This window comes from Dryas octopetala, chromosome 4 (genome assembly GCF_963921425.1).
Source record: "Dryas octopetala chromosome 4, drDryOcto1.1, whole genome shotgun sequence".
In the NCBI taxonomy this organism is placed as follows: domain Eukaryota; kingdom Viridiplantae; phylum Streptophyta; class Magnoliopsida; order Rosales; family Rosaceae; genus Dryas; species Dryas octopetala.
In genome coordinates, this window is record NC_141369.1 from 10,728,869 (window position 1) to 10,745,253 (window position 16,385).

The 16,385-nt window shown below is 33.8% G+C and overlaps 2 protein-coding genes across 3 annotated transcripts; one reads left to right on the forward strand and one right to left on the reverse strand.

The window, feature by feature from the left end:
- Positions 1-6,445: 6,445 nt before the first annotated feature.
- On the reverse strand, positions 6,446-8,335 carry LOC147286728 (protein NUCLEAR FUSION DEFECTIVE 4-like). Of its 2 annotated transcripts, none has more exons than XM_086242532.1 (2): positions 7,194-8,335; positions 6,446-6,866 (listed from the first exon to the last, which is right to left on the reverse strand). In XM_086242532.1, exons 1-2 carry the CDS (start codon positions 8,333-8,335, stop codon positions 6,446-6,448), a joined length of 1,563 nt encoding a protein of 520 aa, XP_086098658.1. The 2 variants fall into 2 exon arrangements, with proteins under 2 accessions (XP_086098658.1, XP_086098657.1); XM_086242531.1 differs by having other exon boundaries at positions 6,446-6,869.
- Positions 8,336-12,770: 4,435 nt separating this feature from the next.
- On the forward strand, positions 12,771-14,827 carry LOC147286729 (PKS-NRPS hybrid synthetase cheA-like). The gene is made up of 2 exons (XM_086240829.1): positions 12,771-14,728; positions 14,822-14,827. The coding sequence occupies exons 1-2, from the start codon at positions 13,097-13,099 to the stop codon at positions 14,825-14,827; spliced, it is 1,638 nt and encodes a 545-aa protein (XP_086096955.1). The 5' UTR covers positions 12,771-13,096.
- Positions 14,828-16,385: the final 1,558 nt, after the last annotated feature.

Sequence of the window (16,385 nt, forward strand, 5' to 3'; positions counted from 1 at the left end):
CGGATTGTGCTGCAGCAAATTTGGTCTACCAAAAGTCGACCCTTTGTCGACCTCCAAACATATATTATTTGTTTAGTCTATGTGCAGAGGAGGGTATTTTGGGCACGAAATGGGTAAAAGACTATGGGTTTGTAAGAGTTTTTGCGACGGGGCCGGGGCTGGGTTTGTAAGAGAGGCAGAGATATGAGAGAAAAGAGAGAGGAGGGGAGGGGAAGGGAAGGGAGAGGAGGGGAGGGGAGGGGAGGGGAGGGGCGGGGAGGGACAGAGCTGGGCTGGGTGGGGGGAATGTTGGGTCAACATGGTGCAGGGGATGGCGAAGGTGGGAGATGGAGGGAATTTTTGTTTTGTTTTTAAATTTGTTTAAATTTATTTAGTTTTATTTTTTTTATGAGAAAAGACTTTTTTGCCCTTATAAATTGGTCACGTGACCCTCACGTGATCAATTTTAATGAAAGTTTTAACAGAATTGACTGAATATCCTTGATTGAAGCACTTGAAAAATAATAGTCCTTGATTGGAGTAAAGTGAAAACGAAATCCTCAACTGAAAATAGGGGTATAATTATAGTCCTTTTGCTAACATTTTCCCTAATCTTTATCCAAGAAGGTATTTGGATCAATGTTAATGAAGCTCTAGAGAGAGAATCATTGATTTCGGTCAGAGATTAAACCCTAAATTGAACTCAAACCCCAAATTGAACTGAAAGAGTGTATTAGCTTGATGGTAGTTATGGAGGCAGCACTGGGTAGTTTTGAAAAAGAGAACCCAATAATCACAGAGAGAACCAGAGAGAGAGAGAGTACCTGGTGAGCAATGCGTGGCGCTAACCGAGGATGAGAACCAGAAATCAGAAGAAGAAAATGAGAACGCGAAGCTCTCAGCAGTACTTGAAGTCGAGCAGAGTAGTCTCCAACTATCCAAATGGTATTGCTGCACCATTTGGAAAATAGCAAAAATCCTAAAATAAAAGAAAATATGTGACACGTAGCGCACATTCAGCGTGCCACGTCAGCATTAATGACCAAATCAGCATTTTTGATAGAGGTGTTGACGGAATCAAATAAAATAGAACACGGGTGTAACATGAGACAAAAAAACTTTCAGGTGGTAATCTAAGAATAAAAAATAATTTTGGATGATAAATTGTGAAATAAGCCTTGATTTTTTTTAATTTGTTCCCAATTTGATGGCAGGCTTGTCCAACTTAAGAAGCTAATTAAATTGTACAACATCAAACAAATTAAAGATGCCTTAAATATATATTGCTTTATAATTAAAATTATAATAATTTATAGCCTTACATAATCTGAAAAGCCGCACCATATTTTTCTCTTAATTACGATTAAGTTAGAATATAGAAAATTAAAATTAAATATCAAATATCAAAAGTTTTTTTGCAAAGCAGCAATACACTATTTTTTTTTTTTTTAAATTTAGGTACTAACCTAGAGAAAGACATTTTGGATTAGGTCACAAATCGATTTGTTATACAATTGTAATTGTCGAACAACTGTGACTGTTTCAAATTCATAAAAATTAAAATTTATAATGGTTTAATGCTTTTGATTTAGGCTTGGGGGATGAAGTCCTATAACCCAGAGACTAAACATTAAAGTTTAAGGTCCATTGATTTTAACTACTAAATTTCAATAACTTTTTTAGTTTAGGTACCAAAATTAAATAGCATTTTAGATTAGGTACTAGTTGAAAAGTCAAACAAATTAATAAAGTAAAAGGTATTAGAATTTACAAATATTATATTACATGCTACTACAATAAAAAAAATAAAAATAATATTACATTAATTTATAGTATATTGTATTAAAAAACAAAAATCAATCCAGTCACAACTTAACTGTGACTGTTTTAGTAAGTTGAAATAGACAACTCACACCACTATACTATATATTATTTAGAGTAAAAGTATTGTTTTGACCTCTATTTATACTATATTGTAGTATAATTTCTCTAAAAAAATTCAATGAAGTCACAACTTAACTGTGACTATCTCACAACTTAGATGTGACTGTCGTTCAGTCACAACTAAATTTGAAGTTGTGAGTGTTGTACAGTCACAACTAAATGTGAAGTTGTGACTACATTAGCAAATTTTCAAAATAATATAAAAGCCTCAAGGGCAATTTTGTCAAATCTTATAAATTTTAACTAACACTCATCATATGTGGGCCAAAGGATAAAGAAGTCCAATGGAAAAGGCTCAAATCAAAGGGGCCAACATATTTGTGACCTAATCTAAAAAACTATATATAAATTTGGTAGTTCAATTGAAATATTATATGGTCTTCATGCTATACCAAAAAATTATTGGAATTTGGTATTTAATCCTAATTTTCTATAAAGTTTAAGCCTTACAAATATTGAAAAAATAACAAATCAATAAAAAAGTTATGACTGTTAGACAGTTACAGCCCAGTATAACCATATTTTTTAAAGTTAGTACCTAAATTAAAAATTTAGTATCTTAAGTGAAATGATATAAACATTTTGGTAGTTAAAATGAAAAAACATTATAATTTAGTACTTAAAGTCAACAGACCTTTCAGAATACGTGTCTTTTTTTTTCCTGAAAATTAATTTATAATATAATCTTGTCATTGTTAGGGTCAAAAGTAACAATTAATGGCATGTGGGACAAGCTAGACTGCAAAATTTTATATTAGCATCCAAATTATATAAATATATGCTGCAAACCCCATAACTGTAAAATAAAAGCAAATGTTCTGGTAGCACAAATTTTAACATAGTATAATTATATTAATAGACTGTCTATTAAACTACTATGATAAGACCCTTTCTCAAAAAAAAAAAAAAAAAAAAAACTACTATCATAAGATGAATTTTATTTGAATAAATGAATTTTGTATACGTCCAATAAATTATTTAAATTAAAAATTGAACAGCAAAACCTCTCAAACTGTTTGACTAAACATCTTACGGTTCTTACCTCGTAAAATATGAATATGACATTAAAGAAAACTCCTTGATATTGCTCTGTAACAGTTATTAAACTAAGCTATTACCTACCGAATTAGATGTCATCAACTAACCAACCAGTTTCTATACCTGTAATAACTCGGTGTTTGTCTTTTTCGTTTCCCTCTTAATTTCCTTAATTTCGTGCACTACAAGAATATCATAAGATTGCAATTGATATATATGTAAACTATCCATAACCCCCTATTTAGAACTTAATTATTTCAAAACCTCCACCCTTAATATAATTAATTCAAAACCCCCAATTACCTACTTAAACTCTTCCAAAACCCCCTAGTCAACTAACACTCAGCTAAATTTGACTTTTTTTTTTTTTAATGTTCCTATTATAACCCTAGGTTATACAAAATCAATTTTCAATATATTTTCTCTCATTCTCACGCGCTCTCTCTCTCTCTCTCTCTCTCTCTCATTTCCGCATCATATTTCTTCTCTCTGTTCTCTCTCCTCCGCGCGCGGCTGTCGCCGGCACGTGTGGCGTTGTCCGGCGACGGTTGCCAGCGAGACCACCACCATCAACTTTATCTCTCTCTCTCTCTCTCTCTCTCTCTCTATCTCTCTCTCTCTCTCTCTCTTTCCTCTTCCTCCCTCTGTCATCACTCGCCCCGAATCATGCCCAAACAGCCCAGATCGCCGCGACTCCGATCGGAGGTGTTCGCCGGCGATCTGCCTTTTCCGGCGAAGTTGCAATGCTGGACCACCCAAGTCTTCTTCCTCTCGACGTCCTGAGCACGATGGTGGTCTCCGATTCTCCAACTGACCACCGTGGACGGCGACTCGACGCCGAGAAGGTCCGAGACTTACTGTCGTGTCGAAGGAGAGAAGTTGGCGACATCCTCGCCGGCGATCTCTGTGTTCTGGTAGCTAGCAGGTTTTGGAGTTGGTACTCTGCTTCTCTGCGCCACCATTGCTGCGCCAAAGGTCGACGATTACATCTCTGCCTCTCAGCGAGGTAATACCCATTTTGAAATAGATTTGAGGATTTCATTTTGCTATTTGGGGATTTCGAAATTCCGACAGCACCATCACCTTTGGAAGCCCGCGGCTTCTCTGTTGTTTTCCAAAATACATATATATGATGAATCAAAATTATTTCAAGCTGCAGTTTTGAAGGTAAACATGCATCAACAGTGAAACTGTATTTGCAGAAACAAGTCTGGGTTCATAAGTCTAAGGTCTGTTTCGTTTGAAGTTTTTTGTTTCCTTTGAATTGGTGAGCTATTTGCAGACGGTTTGGTTCAAAAGCCCTAATTTGAAAACCCTAATTTGAAATTGATTTGTGAATCTGTTTGTGAAATGTATAATTTGTTAATCTGTTTTAATTGAATTTGTTGTTAATCGGATAGAAATGTGGGTTTTTTAATTGATTTATAAGTATATACAAATTTATTTCATTTATTGATGAAACAATTTCAGTTCGTGAAACAGTTTCAGTTCGTGAAACATGAGTTTTAAATGAATTTTGAATGAAATTATGGTTCTGAAATATGATGAATCAAATTTGCAGGTAGAAACAGATCGAGGTAGTGGCGGCTATCGTGTACTCGTCGCGCGTGAGTTGATCGGACGACGTTGTATTGTTGGCTACTCCTCTCATCTCAATGACTTGTTGTATTGTTGGTTTTTTTTTTTTTGATAAGGTTGCTGTGTTCTTTTTAGTGAAACGGAATTCAGTAAAGGTGTAACTGTTTTAGTGAAGTGTAATTGTTTTAGTAAAGGTGTAATTGTTTTTTAATTAAGGTGTAATTGCATTTTAGTCGAGGTGTAATTGTTTCATCACTTAATTCAGTTTCAGTAAGTGAATTCATAACTGAATTCTTCAATTTAGTGTAACTGAATTTCTGAAATTCAGTTTCAGTGTAATTGAATTCTTGAAATTCAGTTTCAGTGTAACTGAATTTTTGAAATTCAGTTTTAGTGTAATGAAATTCAATTTCAGTGTTTGATTTTAGTTTTAGTGAAATATTGAGTTTTAGCAAAAACTTCAATTCCAAAAAAAAAAAAAAAAAATAGTTTCACCAAAATTCAGTTACAGTGACGTCAGCATGTGTCAGCATGCGTCAGAAGGGTAATTTAGGATTATAAGTTTTAGGGGGTTTTGAAAGAGTTTCTAGATTGGTGAGGGTTAGACAAATTTTTTTGGTGATTAGGGTGTTTAAGATTAGGCACTATTGATATATAACTGTCCCTTTCCTCCACTGTAAGAACTATTCTCCATCATACAATATCAATAGTGCTAGTCAAGGAGTAAAATTTTTGGTTTCGAGAAAATTTTGATTTCGACAAAATTAGACAAAAACAACGAAAATTTAATTTAAATAAAACTTAACCATATGTTTATCTAACATATTATCTACTACATTGATAAAAAATATTAAAAAAATCAAATTATATAGTAGATTTCATGTGATATAAGGTGAATATAATGCGTACTGGAGGCAAATACTGTTAAATAAAAATTATTCACTAATTATTTATTGCAAACAACATCCCTTGATAAAGTTTGCATGGTGACAAATTAATAGAGTATCAGTCCCTTGGTCAAATTTTCAAATTTTTAAAAATTTGGGGGAATCCAAAAATTCCCCAATTGTTCAAATATTGTAATTATTCAGATATGTAAAAATTAATATACAATGATACATATTGTAAAGCAAAAAACATTGAGAACATTAACACAACAACCTGCATGTGAAAAAATTTACAACCTTATTTGTTTTAACTTTTAGATCAAAACCCAACTCAAGCATGCCCCCCGCCAATTGGACGTTGCAATTAATACTAGCATGTATGATTGTATATATATGGTCATCCCACAATGACGTTGACTAGCAAAATCAATAACAAAAAAAAAAAAAAAAATTACAGATTTAGTCCAGTTATTTTATACATAGTTAAATTTTGATCCACAATTTTTTTTAAGTTCTATTTTAGTCCACTAATTGTTCTACTTGTTCAATAAAGGTCCAGATTTATTTTCTCAAATTTGGCATGCCTTTTACCCTATCAAATCTCACTCAAATTTAGCAAACATATACTTTAAAGCTATGCATTTCTTCTTTACAACCATATAAATATCATTCAAATTGAAATTCTAAAACTCAAGATAATTGACCCCAAAGTAGGGTATCCGAAACTACCAATTTTTCAAACTTTACCCAATCTCAATTCTTTTAGATTCTAATACTCCAAATTTATTTTTATGATTAAGAAATAATGAAATATAACTTATACTTTAATTATAATTGAAAAAAACACAACCCAAAGGATTTAAAGTCACAAATTTGTACTTTTATTGAACAAAGAAAACAATTAGTGGACCAAAACAGAACTTAAAAAAGATCATGGACCAAAATTGAATTAGGTATAAAATAAGTTGACCAAATATGTAATTTTCTAAAAAAAAAAAAAAAGTCACATTAATCTAATTCTATGATCTTTGGGAGTAGAATTTTCGTGTTCGTGCATATAGCAACAAAGCCAGGAAGGTCCCAAAAAAACAAAGAGAACCCCAGATAATGAAGGTGGTTCTGTAGCATGCCATTCCCATGCACCTCCCACCACCTCCATTTCCTTCCTTGCGGTAAAGAAGAGCAGACAAGTTGCCGAACAGTAACGACCCTATTGAAATATTGGCCACCACCACATTGTGGTTCACTGAGAAGTTCTTCGTCCCAAACAACTCTTTGGTTACAGACACTGCAATGGAGGTAATTGCTCCGGTGCACACTCCGATAATGGCGGTGCTGATGTGGAGGGGGAGGCTTGCTGGGTTCAGAAGCAAGAAGAAAGCTGGTGCCATTGGAACCCCTAATGTCATTATTAAAGCCGGCCTTGAAATCATGTACCTACTCCTGAAATATTTGTAAGGAAAAAATTATTACCCAAACAAATTAATCAGCGTGGCTTACTACATGTGGTCAGATAATTAACTTTGATCATAATCGATACGATTAAATTTTGTTTTAATCGTATAGTTTCAGATTGACCGTCTAATAAGACGGTGCAATTGACAAGAATATAACAACCATTATATATATCCCTAGCTAGCTAACACATAAGAGGCATGTACGTACCTACACCAACAAATAAAATTACTTAAAAACCTGTGAAATTAAAATAGGAAAATAAAAAAAATGCCCAGATCGAAGATCAAAAAAATGAGAGAGCTAGGTTACCTGGAGAAGAAATAGTCGAGAAGAGAAGGCATGAGACGACCAAAGAACCCAAACGAAGAAGATAAAGAGACCAGAGAAGAAGTCCTGGACGAGCCACGAGACTCAGCGATCTGTCCCAAGTTGTTCAAGAACACAAGCCCTAGTGTTGCAGTGAAAAAATACACAAAGAAATACAACCAAAAGTCTATCCTTGTCACCATCAACTTCACTCCAATCTCCTCTCTAACACCAACCTCTACTTGTCTACCATCGAATGGATCTTCCCCCTCTTTCACAACCCCATGCTCTATTCTCACCGTGGCATTATTGTGATTATTCTCATCCATGGTGAAACTGTACACCCTTGTCTCTCTGTTTATATTCCATCTTTTTAATAAATGTTGTCTCATTTTTTGAATAATTGGGATGGCCAATGGGACCAACAGCAACACTCCGGTGCCTATGACATTATGGTTCGACCCCAAACTGGTGATGACGGCGTAGATTCCGGTGACTATCGTGACGACGAACATTAAAAGAAACCCCATTTCCATGTTCCTTGGCGTATTCCCAACGTGAATGTCTCGAACGAACGGTGAAACGACGAGGCATACCGCGAGAGGCAAGAGAGAGCTTAAAAGAAGATAGGCCTTGGCTGGTCTACTTTGCTCGGACGAAAACGCAGAAGCCACAATGTCTGTGTAGATCTTGGCGCTCAGACCCTGATAGCTCGTGGTGAGCCCCACGGCGACTTGCTGGTGAGAGGGGAAGTTTCGGATGCTGACGACGTAGCAGACGGTGTTGATCCAGCAGATGCTGTTGCCCGCCAAAACGGTGAGTATGAAGAACTTCCAGTACGTGGGGGAGAGGAGTTGGTTTGTTATGAAGAGGAATTGGACACCGTAGCCGATCAAGCCGAGGAGGGAGCCGATCATGAGGACCAGCCAGAGAGGGAGGTAGATGGCGGCCAAGCCGGAGAACCAGCCGAGGAGTTTTCCGGCGTCGGAGGCGAAGGCGAGGTTGTTCAGTTCGAGCTGGGACATGGAGAGGAAGGCCTTCAGTTGGGAGGAGTAGGCGGGGAAGTTGGTGTTGGTGCCGCTGAAGGATTGGAGCCAAATGATGCCCACCAGGCTCAGCCATTGGAGAGCTGTGGAGGAAGGCATGATGAGAGACAAAGTGAGAGGGGTGGAATTGTAATTTTGGGGAGTGAGTGAGTGAGTTAGTGAGTGGTAGATGGTGGAAAGAGGTTGGGGTTTATAAAGCTTTGGAATTTTGGGGGTAGGAGGGCTTCCATGGGGCATGCCCGTTATGAGGAAATATATAAGTCAAAACATTTATTTATTTCCATTATATATGTGTCTCTTATAGAAGATGGATGTTGAATTTGATGATTAATTATTCTATTGGGGTTAACTCTTACTATATATAAACCAACTTAATTAAAGCCTTGATTAATATAATTAAATAACCACTACAGTAATCACTCCTAATAAAAAATTAACAATTACAGAAATAGTCGACTTAAATGGCTTAGGCATGATTTTCTTTGACAACAACATGTCAACAGGCATCTCCATGCATGATTCTTTCTTTGGACACGTGGACAGCGGCTGATGGGCATTGTGTGGCTTTAGAATAAGCCGTGTGTCAATTGAGGAGATTGTCGACCTTCAAGGGCTCTCTGCGTCTGCTATGAGGTGATCAATGAATTAGCAAGCAATGTAATTAAATAGCTAGGTCCATGTTATTTATGTATGTTATTTAAGAGTGCCATATATCCTCATCTTCATGCATATATGACATGCATCATCCATGAGACCATGTGGGCCGGCAAGCCACCTCGATCAAAATATCAAACCATCCCAAGAATAATGGCATATATCATGGCAATGATCCATGCATGTTGATATGTGAAAATCTAGTTACAACTTTCAATATTTATGTAAGAAGAGAAGAATAATATTGTTGAGGAATATGGCAATTGCATGCAGTGACAGAGATGAAAACCCTTTCCATGCGTACTTGGAAGTAATTGTGACCTAGAAGAAACGGTCTCATATATACCTCGCCTGGGACTTTTTACTTTTGCGTTTGGCATTTTTATAAAGATTTTTTAGAACGGTTGATGCCTAACTTCTCAATGGCCTTTCTTAAATTTATCCACAAATTTTTTGAGGTGACCAGCCACCGCAAGAAAAATGACATATAATTAACAACATGCATGTACTTAACAAAGGCACATTTAATGTATGTTGTTGATTATAAAATTTGACAACGTTGCGTGATCGAGATGCGAGTTGTCAAAAGAGTAGTTTCGCAACAGCTTACTTGTATCAATTTGCTTTTCATAATTCTAAATTAAACAATTTAGATATTTGACTTTTCAATTTTGCTAATTAAGTTTGTTTTCCATCCAAAACTATTTTTGGCAACACAAAACGCTCTTTGTAAAATTCCTCACTCCTTGTAAAACATTAACCCTTAACTATACCCATTTTTGTAAAATTTCTTACTATGCGCGCTCTTTGTTTAGCATAATGAAAATGGGTGTAAATAACATCAAAATTGACCTTTTTTTGCTCTGTGTTGCCAAATAGAACTTTGGATCAAAACAAACTTTAATTGGAAAAATTGAAAAAGTAGTAACGTAGGTCCCGTTTAGTACCCTATTTAAAAACAACTTTTTAGTTTTAAAAACAAAAATCATTTTTAAATTCAGAAAATGTGTTTGATAAGCCTTTTTAAAAAATTAAAATATGGAAATAACTCAAAAACAGGCTTTGTTTTAAAAACAATAAAATATTAATTTTTGCGTGTTTTTTCTTACTTGATTCTGCTATGACAAACTCTCTGCAATGTTGTTAGCTTCACAACAATAGATCTATGCAAGGTTGGTTTCTAGTCTGATATAAGGCTTTTGGAGTCGCCCAGACCTCCATCCTCTTTAACTAAAGAGACACACTAGGAGTGTTTCAAAGAGACACACTAATTTAGAATTTAAGTTAGTTTATCTTTAACCTAGCTTAGAGTTGATAGTTGATTTTTGAGGTAACTAAAACAAAAAGGAAAAGAAATGCAAGAAAAATAAAGTAAATAAAAGGGCAATAACTCAAATATTAAATCTAGATGGTATGAAAACCAAGATTAAAATTTCACACCACCATGTATACACCAAGTGAATTTTTTTAGTAATTTACCATAAAAGGAGGGCATCCAAGAGTCAACTTGATGCCATTTTCTAAATATGTTTATGATTTAAGCACAAAAATTGATTATTTATATGGTAGACCTTGTTTTTGCTTAAAAATACCACCTTTTAGCAACCCAAGTGAAACCAAAGTTAGGTAATAACTAGAGTTCAAAAAGATTGTATTTTAAAATATTAAAACCAAGCAGGAATGTGAAAATAGTCTCTAACTACCCATGATACATGATATCATGGGTAAAAAATTGCTTTTTTCTCATTTTTTAAACAAGATCTAAGACTTGTAAGATCTAACCAAGGAAAAATTAACTAAAAACTTTAACTTGATGATATATCATTGTGGTGCTTCATTCTTACCTTGGTATCTAGTGAGTGAGTGAGTGAGTGAGTGGTAGATGGTAGATGGTGGAAACAGGTTGGGGTTTATAAAGCGTGGGGTTTATGTTAGGCTTGGAAATTAGGGCGTAGGAGGGGCTGCATGCGGCATGCCTATTATGAGTCAAACATTTATTTATTTCCATTATGTGTCTCTTATAGAAGATGAATGTTGTAGAATTTGATGATTAATTATTCTATTGGGGTTACTCCTACTATAAACCAACTTAATTAGAGCCTTGATTAATATAATTAAGTAACCACTACAGTAATCACTCCTAATAAAAAATTAACAATTACAGAAATAGTTAACGAATCAAATCATGCCAAAATCAATCCATAGTTAAGGTAATTGAGAAACTTAGGTATGATTTTCTCTTGACAACAACATCTCTGTGCATGATACTTTCTTGATAGCTCAAAATCATCTCCTCGATTCAACCGAGTATATAATATTATATTGTTTCTAAAATCTCTTCCGGATCTAGTAATTTTTATTTACCTTTTTGCTCTTTCAAAGTCAAGTAGAATGCTAACGTGAAAGATAATTTTTTTTAAAGAAAATAAATTTAAATTTCTTATAATTACTCAAAATAAATTATTTCATCCAATCATGAGACAACACATGGCGCACATGTGACTGACTTAGTCGAGCTCCTCTTAATCAAGCTCGCAAATAGGGGTGGACACGGTGCGGTTCGGCTCAGTTCATCCCGAGAACCATGCATGCACTGCGCCAGAAGTATTCTCTCGATGCGGTTTGGTACTGTGAACAGGACAAAGTGGGGAAAAACCAAACCAAACCAAACCAAACCATTGCAGGGACGGTTTGGTTCGGTGCAACATGCACGGTTTTGGGCCTAAGCCCAATTATTTTGTTGGTGCTCACATTCGGTTTTTGAACTTTTTGGCCACACAATTGGGTTTTTGAACTACCATTCTATCAATTAAACAAATACAAATATAACTTAGAACTTTGCTTAACCTACTTAGTACTTAAAATTTTAAAATAAATACAACCTGCTTAAGTTATAAGTTATAACTATATATAAGATTATATATAACTACTATAGAGTAATGAGTATAGTATATATATAGGGAGGCGATTTTCGCACTCTACTTTTCTCCATTTGCACTCCTTTTATTTTTTAAAATTGTTTTATTATATTTTATTACTTCTATTTCCAAATCTACCCTTACAGCTATTGACTTTCAAAATTTTTTTTTAATTTTCATTAAAGACGTTTTTTATTATTTGTTCTTTTAACATGTTTAGTCTTCTATGATTGTCAAACCTTTTCCCTCTCTGTCTCTTTCTATATTCCTAGTGCCTTCTTTCATACCTAATCAATTTTACACTTCGATCTCTTTTTCTCTAAGTACAAACAGTATTGTCATTCTCTATGATTGATGGTAAAAGATTAAAAATGGATGAGCAACACACCATGGACCCCGAATTATAGAAGATTTTAGATATGTTATATATGCAAAGATGATATGGAAGGAATTTCAGAGTTTAGTCATCCTTCTAACTCGTTTGTAGCTATTGATCATGGTAAGTTTTATTACTAAGTCTAATTTTTTCATTGTTTTGTTGACTTTTGATATTTAGGGTTTTCCTATTTCTATCTAAAAGTGCAGATGTAAATTTTCATAATAATCAATTGGTGGGTCTCCTTTACAAGTTATGATTTGTTCTTTTCCCATTCATCTTTCTAACTAGCTAATATACGATACAATACTATATACAATTATTTAGTTGTGGTAATAGTTAATTACTTCTTATCATTGGTAGTGTGACTTTCTTATATACTGATTACATGCAGAGCATTAGTTTTACAAGAATTCTATTTATCATTCCTCATTGTTACTACAGAGCATCCTTATATATAATGTCTAATTAAATGATTACACAACTTTGATATAAATATTTACACATTGAAAGGTTAGATGCATTACGCATTTATATAACTTGTTTATTTTATATAAATGAGATGATTTATGATTCAGGAATTAATGAGCATGAGAAAATGCTCCCTTTGTTGGAAGTAAATTTTCAAAGTCGAGAAGAACTCCTTGGAGCTGTTCGTAATATTGCATTAATGCAAGGGCATGCAACAGTTATTAGAAGATCAAAAACTAATAGATATGTTATCATTGGTTGTGATAGAGGTGGAAATTACCGAGGCCCTAAAATTCTACTAGAGGAAAAAAAAAAAAAAAAAAAGAATCAGCATCTCGCCTTATAAATTGTCCATTTGAAGTTTGGGGCAAAAGGAAACTTGAAGGATTCTGGAAGTTGGAAATAAAAAGTTTGTTGCATAACCATGAACCTTCAATTGACATGTCTGGACATCCCTCTTGTCGTCGATTTTCAAAAGAGGTAATATTACGGATTAAAGAAATGAGTAAGGCTGGTATACCACCACGCCAAATTCTCTCTTCACTTCGACAAAACAATCCTCATCTTCAAGCAATTTCTAGAAATGTCTATAATGTGAAAGCTAAAATTATGAAGGAGAGCCTAGCGGGGCGTACAGTTGTTCAAGCATTATTGGAAGAACTTGGTGAAGGTAGTTTCACTTATAACATTGAGTATGTTCAAGCAGGACACTTGACTCATTTAATCTTTGCTCATCCCCTTTCAATTGAATTGACTAAGAGTTACCCAAATGTTTTTGTGATGGATTGCACATATAAGACTAATAAGTATAAAATGCCATTACTGGACATCATAGGAGTCTCAAGTTTCAACAAGTCAATCTATTCTTGTTTTGTTTTTATGCAGAAAGAGGAAGAAGAAGACTATGTGTCGGCACTAAAGATGTTCAGTAAACTTTTGGGAGTTGAGAATCATCCATTAGTGATTATATCAGATAGAGAGTTAGCACTAATGAACGCTATAAGCATTGTCTTCCCAACAACTGCTAATCTCTTATGTGTGTGGCATATTGAGAAAAATATTCTTACAAATTGTAAGCCCTATTTTAAAGAAGAAGTTGATTGGGTTGCTTTCATGTCTACTTGGATTAATTTAATCAAATCTCTTGATGAAACATCATTTAATGAAGCTTGGAATCATTTTGAAGTTGAATACAAGGACAATGCATCTGTTTTGAATTATATTAGAGGTACTTGGCTTCCATTGAAAGAAAAATTTGTTAGTGCATGGACAGATGATGTTGCACACTTTGGTAATCGTGTTACTTCAAGAGCTGAAGGTGCACATGCTATGCTGAAGAAATATCTTCAAGTTTCAACAGGAGGTATTCGAGAAGTAAAAGAAAAAATTTGTCTTGCTATTGAAAATCAATTTCAAGAAATCAAAACTCAACTCTCAAGTGAAAAGCTTCGTGTTCCACATAAGCTTCGCATTCCCTTCTTCAAAGACCTTGTTACTCATGTATCTATATTTGCATTGGATGAGTTATATAAGCAATATGAGGTAGCGAAGTCTCATAATCTGTCATCTCAATGTAAGGGTCATTTTTTCAAGACGATGGGTCTTCCTTGTGGACACATGATCAGGAAGATGAATATTCAAGTATTGCAACTAAATCACATACATGAACAATGGAGGATTGATGCAAGATCGTTTACTAATGGTCATCATACAAGCTTGGATAATGAAGAAGATCAAATAAACGGTCTTTTACTTGCGTTTAAAGATAAGTATGGAAAGCTGCCCCTTATTCAAAAAAAAGATACCAAAAGACAACTATCTCAATTTCTTGGTACTTCTCTTCCTTTAATTCTTGAACCTAATATTCAACCTCATACAGGTCGTCCTTTGGGATCAAAGAAGAGAAAGGAATCTAGCTCAACAAAGCGTGAACCTTCAAAATTTGAGATAATGGAGAAGTCTCGAAAGTGTAGTGCTTGCAAAAGTATTGGTCATAATAGCCGTACATGTCCGTTTAAGGCTGAAGCTACTGGGTCAAGCGTACAAATGGTCTTTCCTATCAAAGTTGATAATGTAAGCATAGTTGATTTATATAAATTTAATGCATCTTGAGTCTGAATACTTCTATATTATTGTTTGAATGATATTTACCATGTTGTATTGCAGGAATAAGAACAAAAGTGCCATACTCATTGACTACACTTTTTGGCATGTCCTTAGTAGTTTAGATGTGCATAGAGCATATGAAGGTACTTGTACATTTGCTTTAAACTTTTCTTTATTCCTCATTTTGTTTACTTTAATTTTTTTTTTTGTAGGTCGATCTTTTGGGGTGGAATTGAGTGGATTCATATCTTTTTCACAATATAGACATCTATCTTTTTGAACAATGAGCTGAATAGAGTGTTAGGACTTAATCATAGAGTCTGTGATGATATACTGTATTTTTTGAGAAATGAGATTATTATTATTATTATTTTTACCATTGAGACATGAGATTATTAAAGGATCAAAATTTGTTCTGATTGCTTCATTCCTATTTTCTACAATTCATATGAATTATGTATATGCTCTATTACTAATTATCATCTTTACGTGCATTATTTTATAATTGAGTCTTTTATTGTTCTAAGATGATTACACTAACAGACTATTCATTCTAGAATGCAATGTTCATATTAAGTTTAAAGAACTTAATTTTGTACTGTTCTAATAAAGAATGTACAATTTATACAATATAAGTGGAGTACAACAATCTTTTAAACAAAAAGACAAAATATAGCATGTACACTCTTCATGAAAGGATTGTAGGACACTAAAATTTACCAATTAAAGGCAAATGTTAGCCGGCGAAAAAAAAAAAAAGGCAAAGGTTGAGAGAGAGTACAAAAGTTGTATAATTCAAAGAGTTTTCTATTGCATGTTCATAGAAAAAAAAAAAAAAAAGAGAGAAGAGTGTAGATATATGCACGTATTAAAAGAGAAGACTTTTTTTTTTTTGGCCAGTTAGAGAGAAGACTTAAATGTGTTAAAAAGAGAATTTTTAAAATAAAAAAAATATTTAGAAAGTCAACAGCTGTAAGGGTAGATTTGGAAATAGAAATAATAAAATATAATAAAATAATTTAAAAAAAGAAAAGGAGTGCAAATGGAGAAGAGTGGAGTGCGAAAATCGCCTCCCTATATATAACTATATACTACTATAGTATATACTAGTATACTACTATAACTATATATTACTTATATAGTTATATATAACAACTGTAGTATGTATACAACTATATACTAAGTTTATATATAACTCTATATACATATATAAAACATTATTATATAGACTATAGACTATAGAGTATATAGAAATAGAATATACAAATTTTATTATATAAGATATAACTAAAATTATATACTAAAACATTATTATATATATAGAATATTAAATTCATAGGGTTATATAAAATATATTTTAGGGTCTAAAATAAAAATGTATACAAAAATGTATAAAATGTGCATAAAAATATATGATTAAATTTTTTAAAAATTACATGGTGCGGTTCGGGTTGGTTCACGCAAAGTGAGCATGAAACCGGAACCAGAACCGTCCATATACGGTTTGGTTCGGTTTTCTTTACGGTGTTGACTTTTTTGGTCAACTCGGTGTATTTTCGATTTTTATTCGGTTGGTTTGGTTCGGTGTTTCGGTGCGCCGGTTATTATGCCCACCCCTACTCGC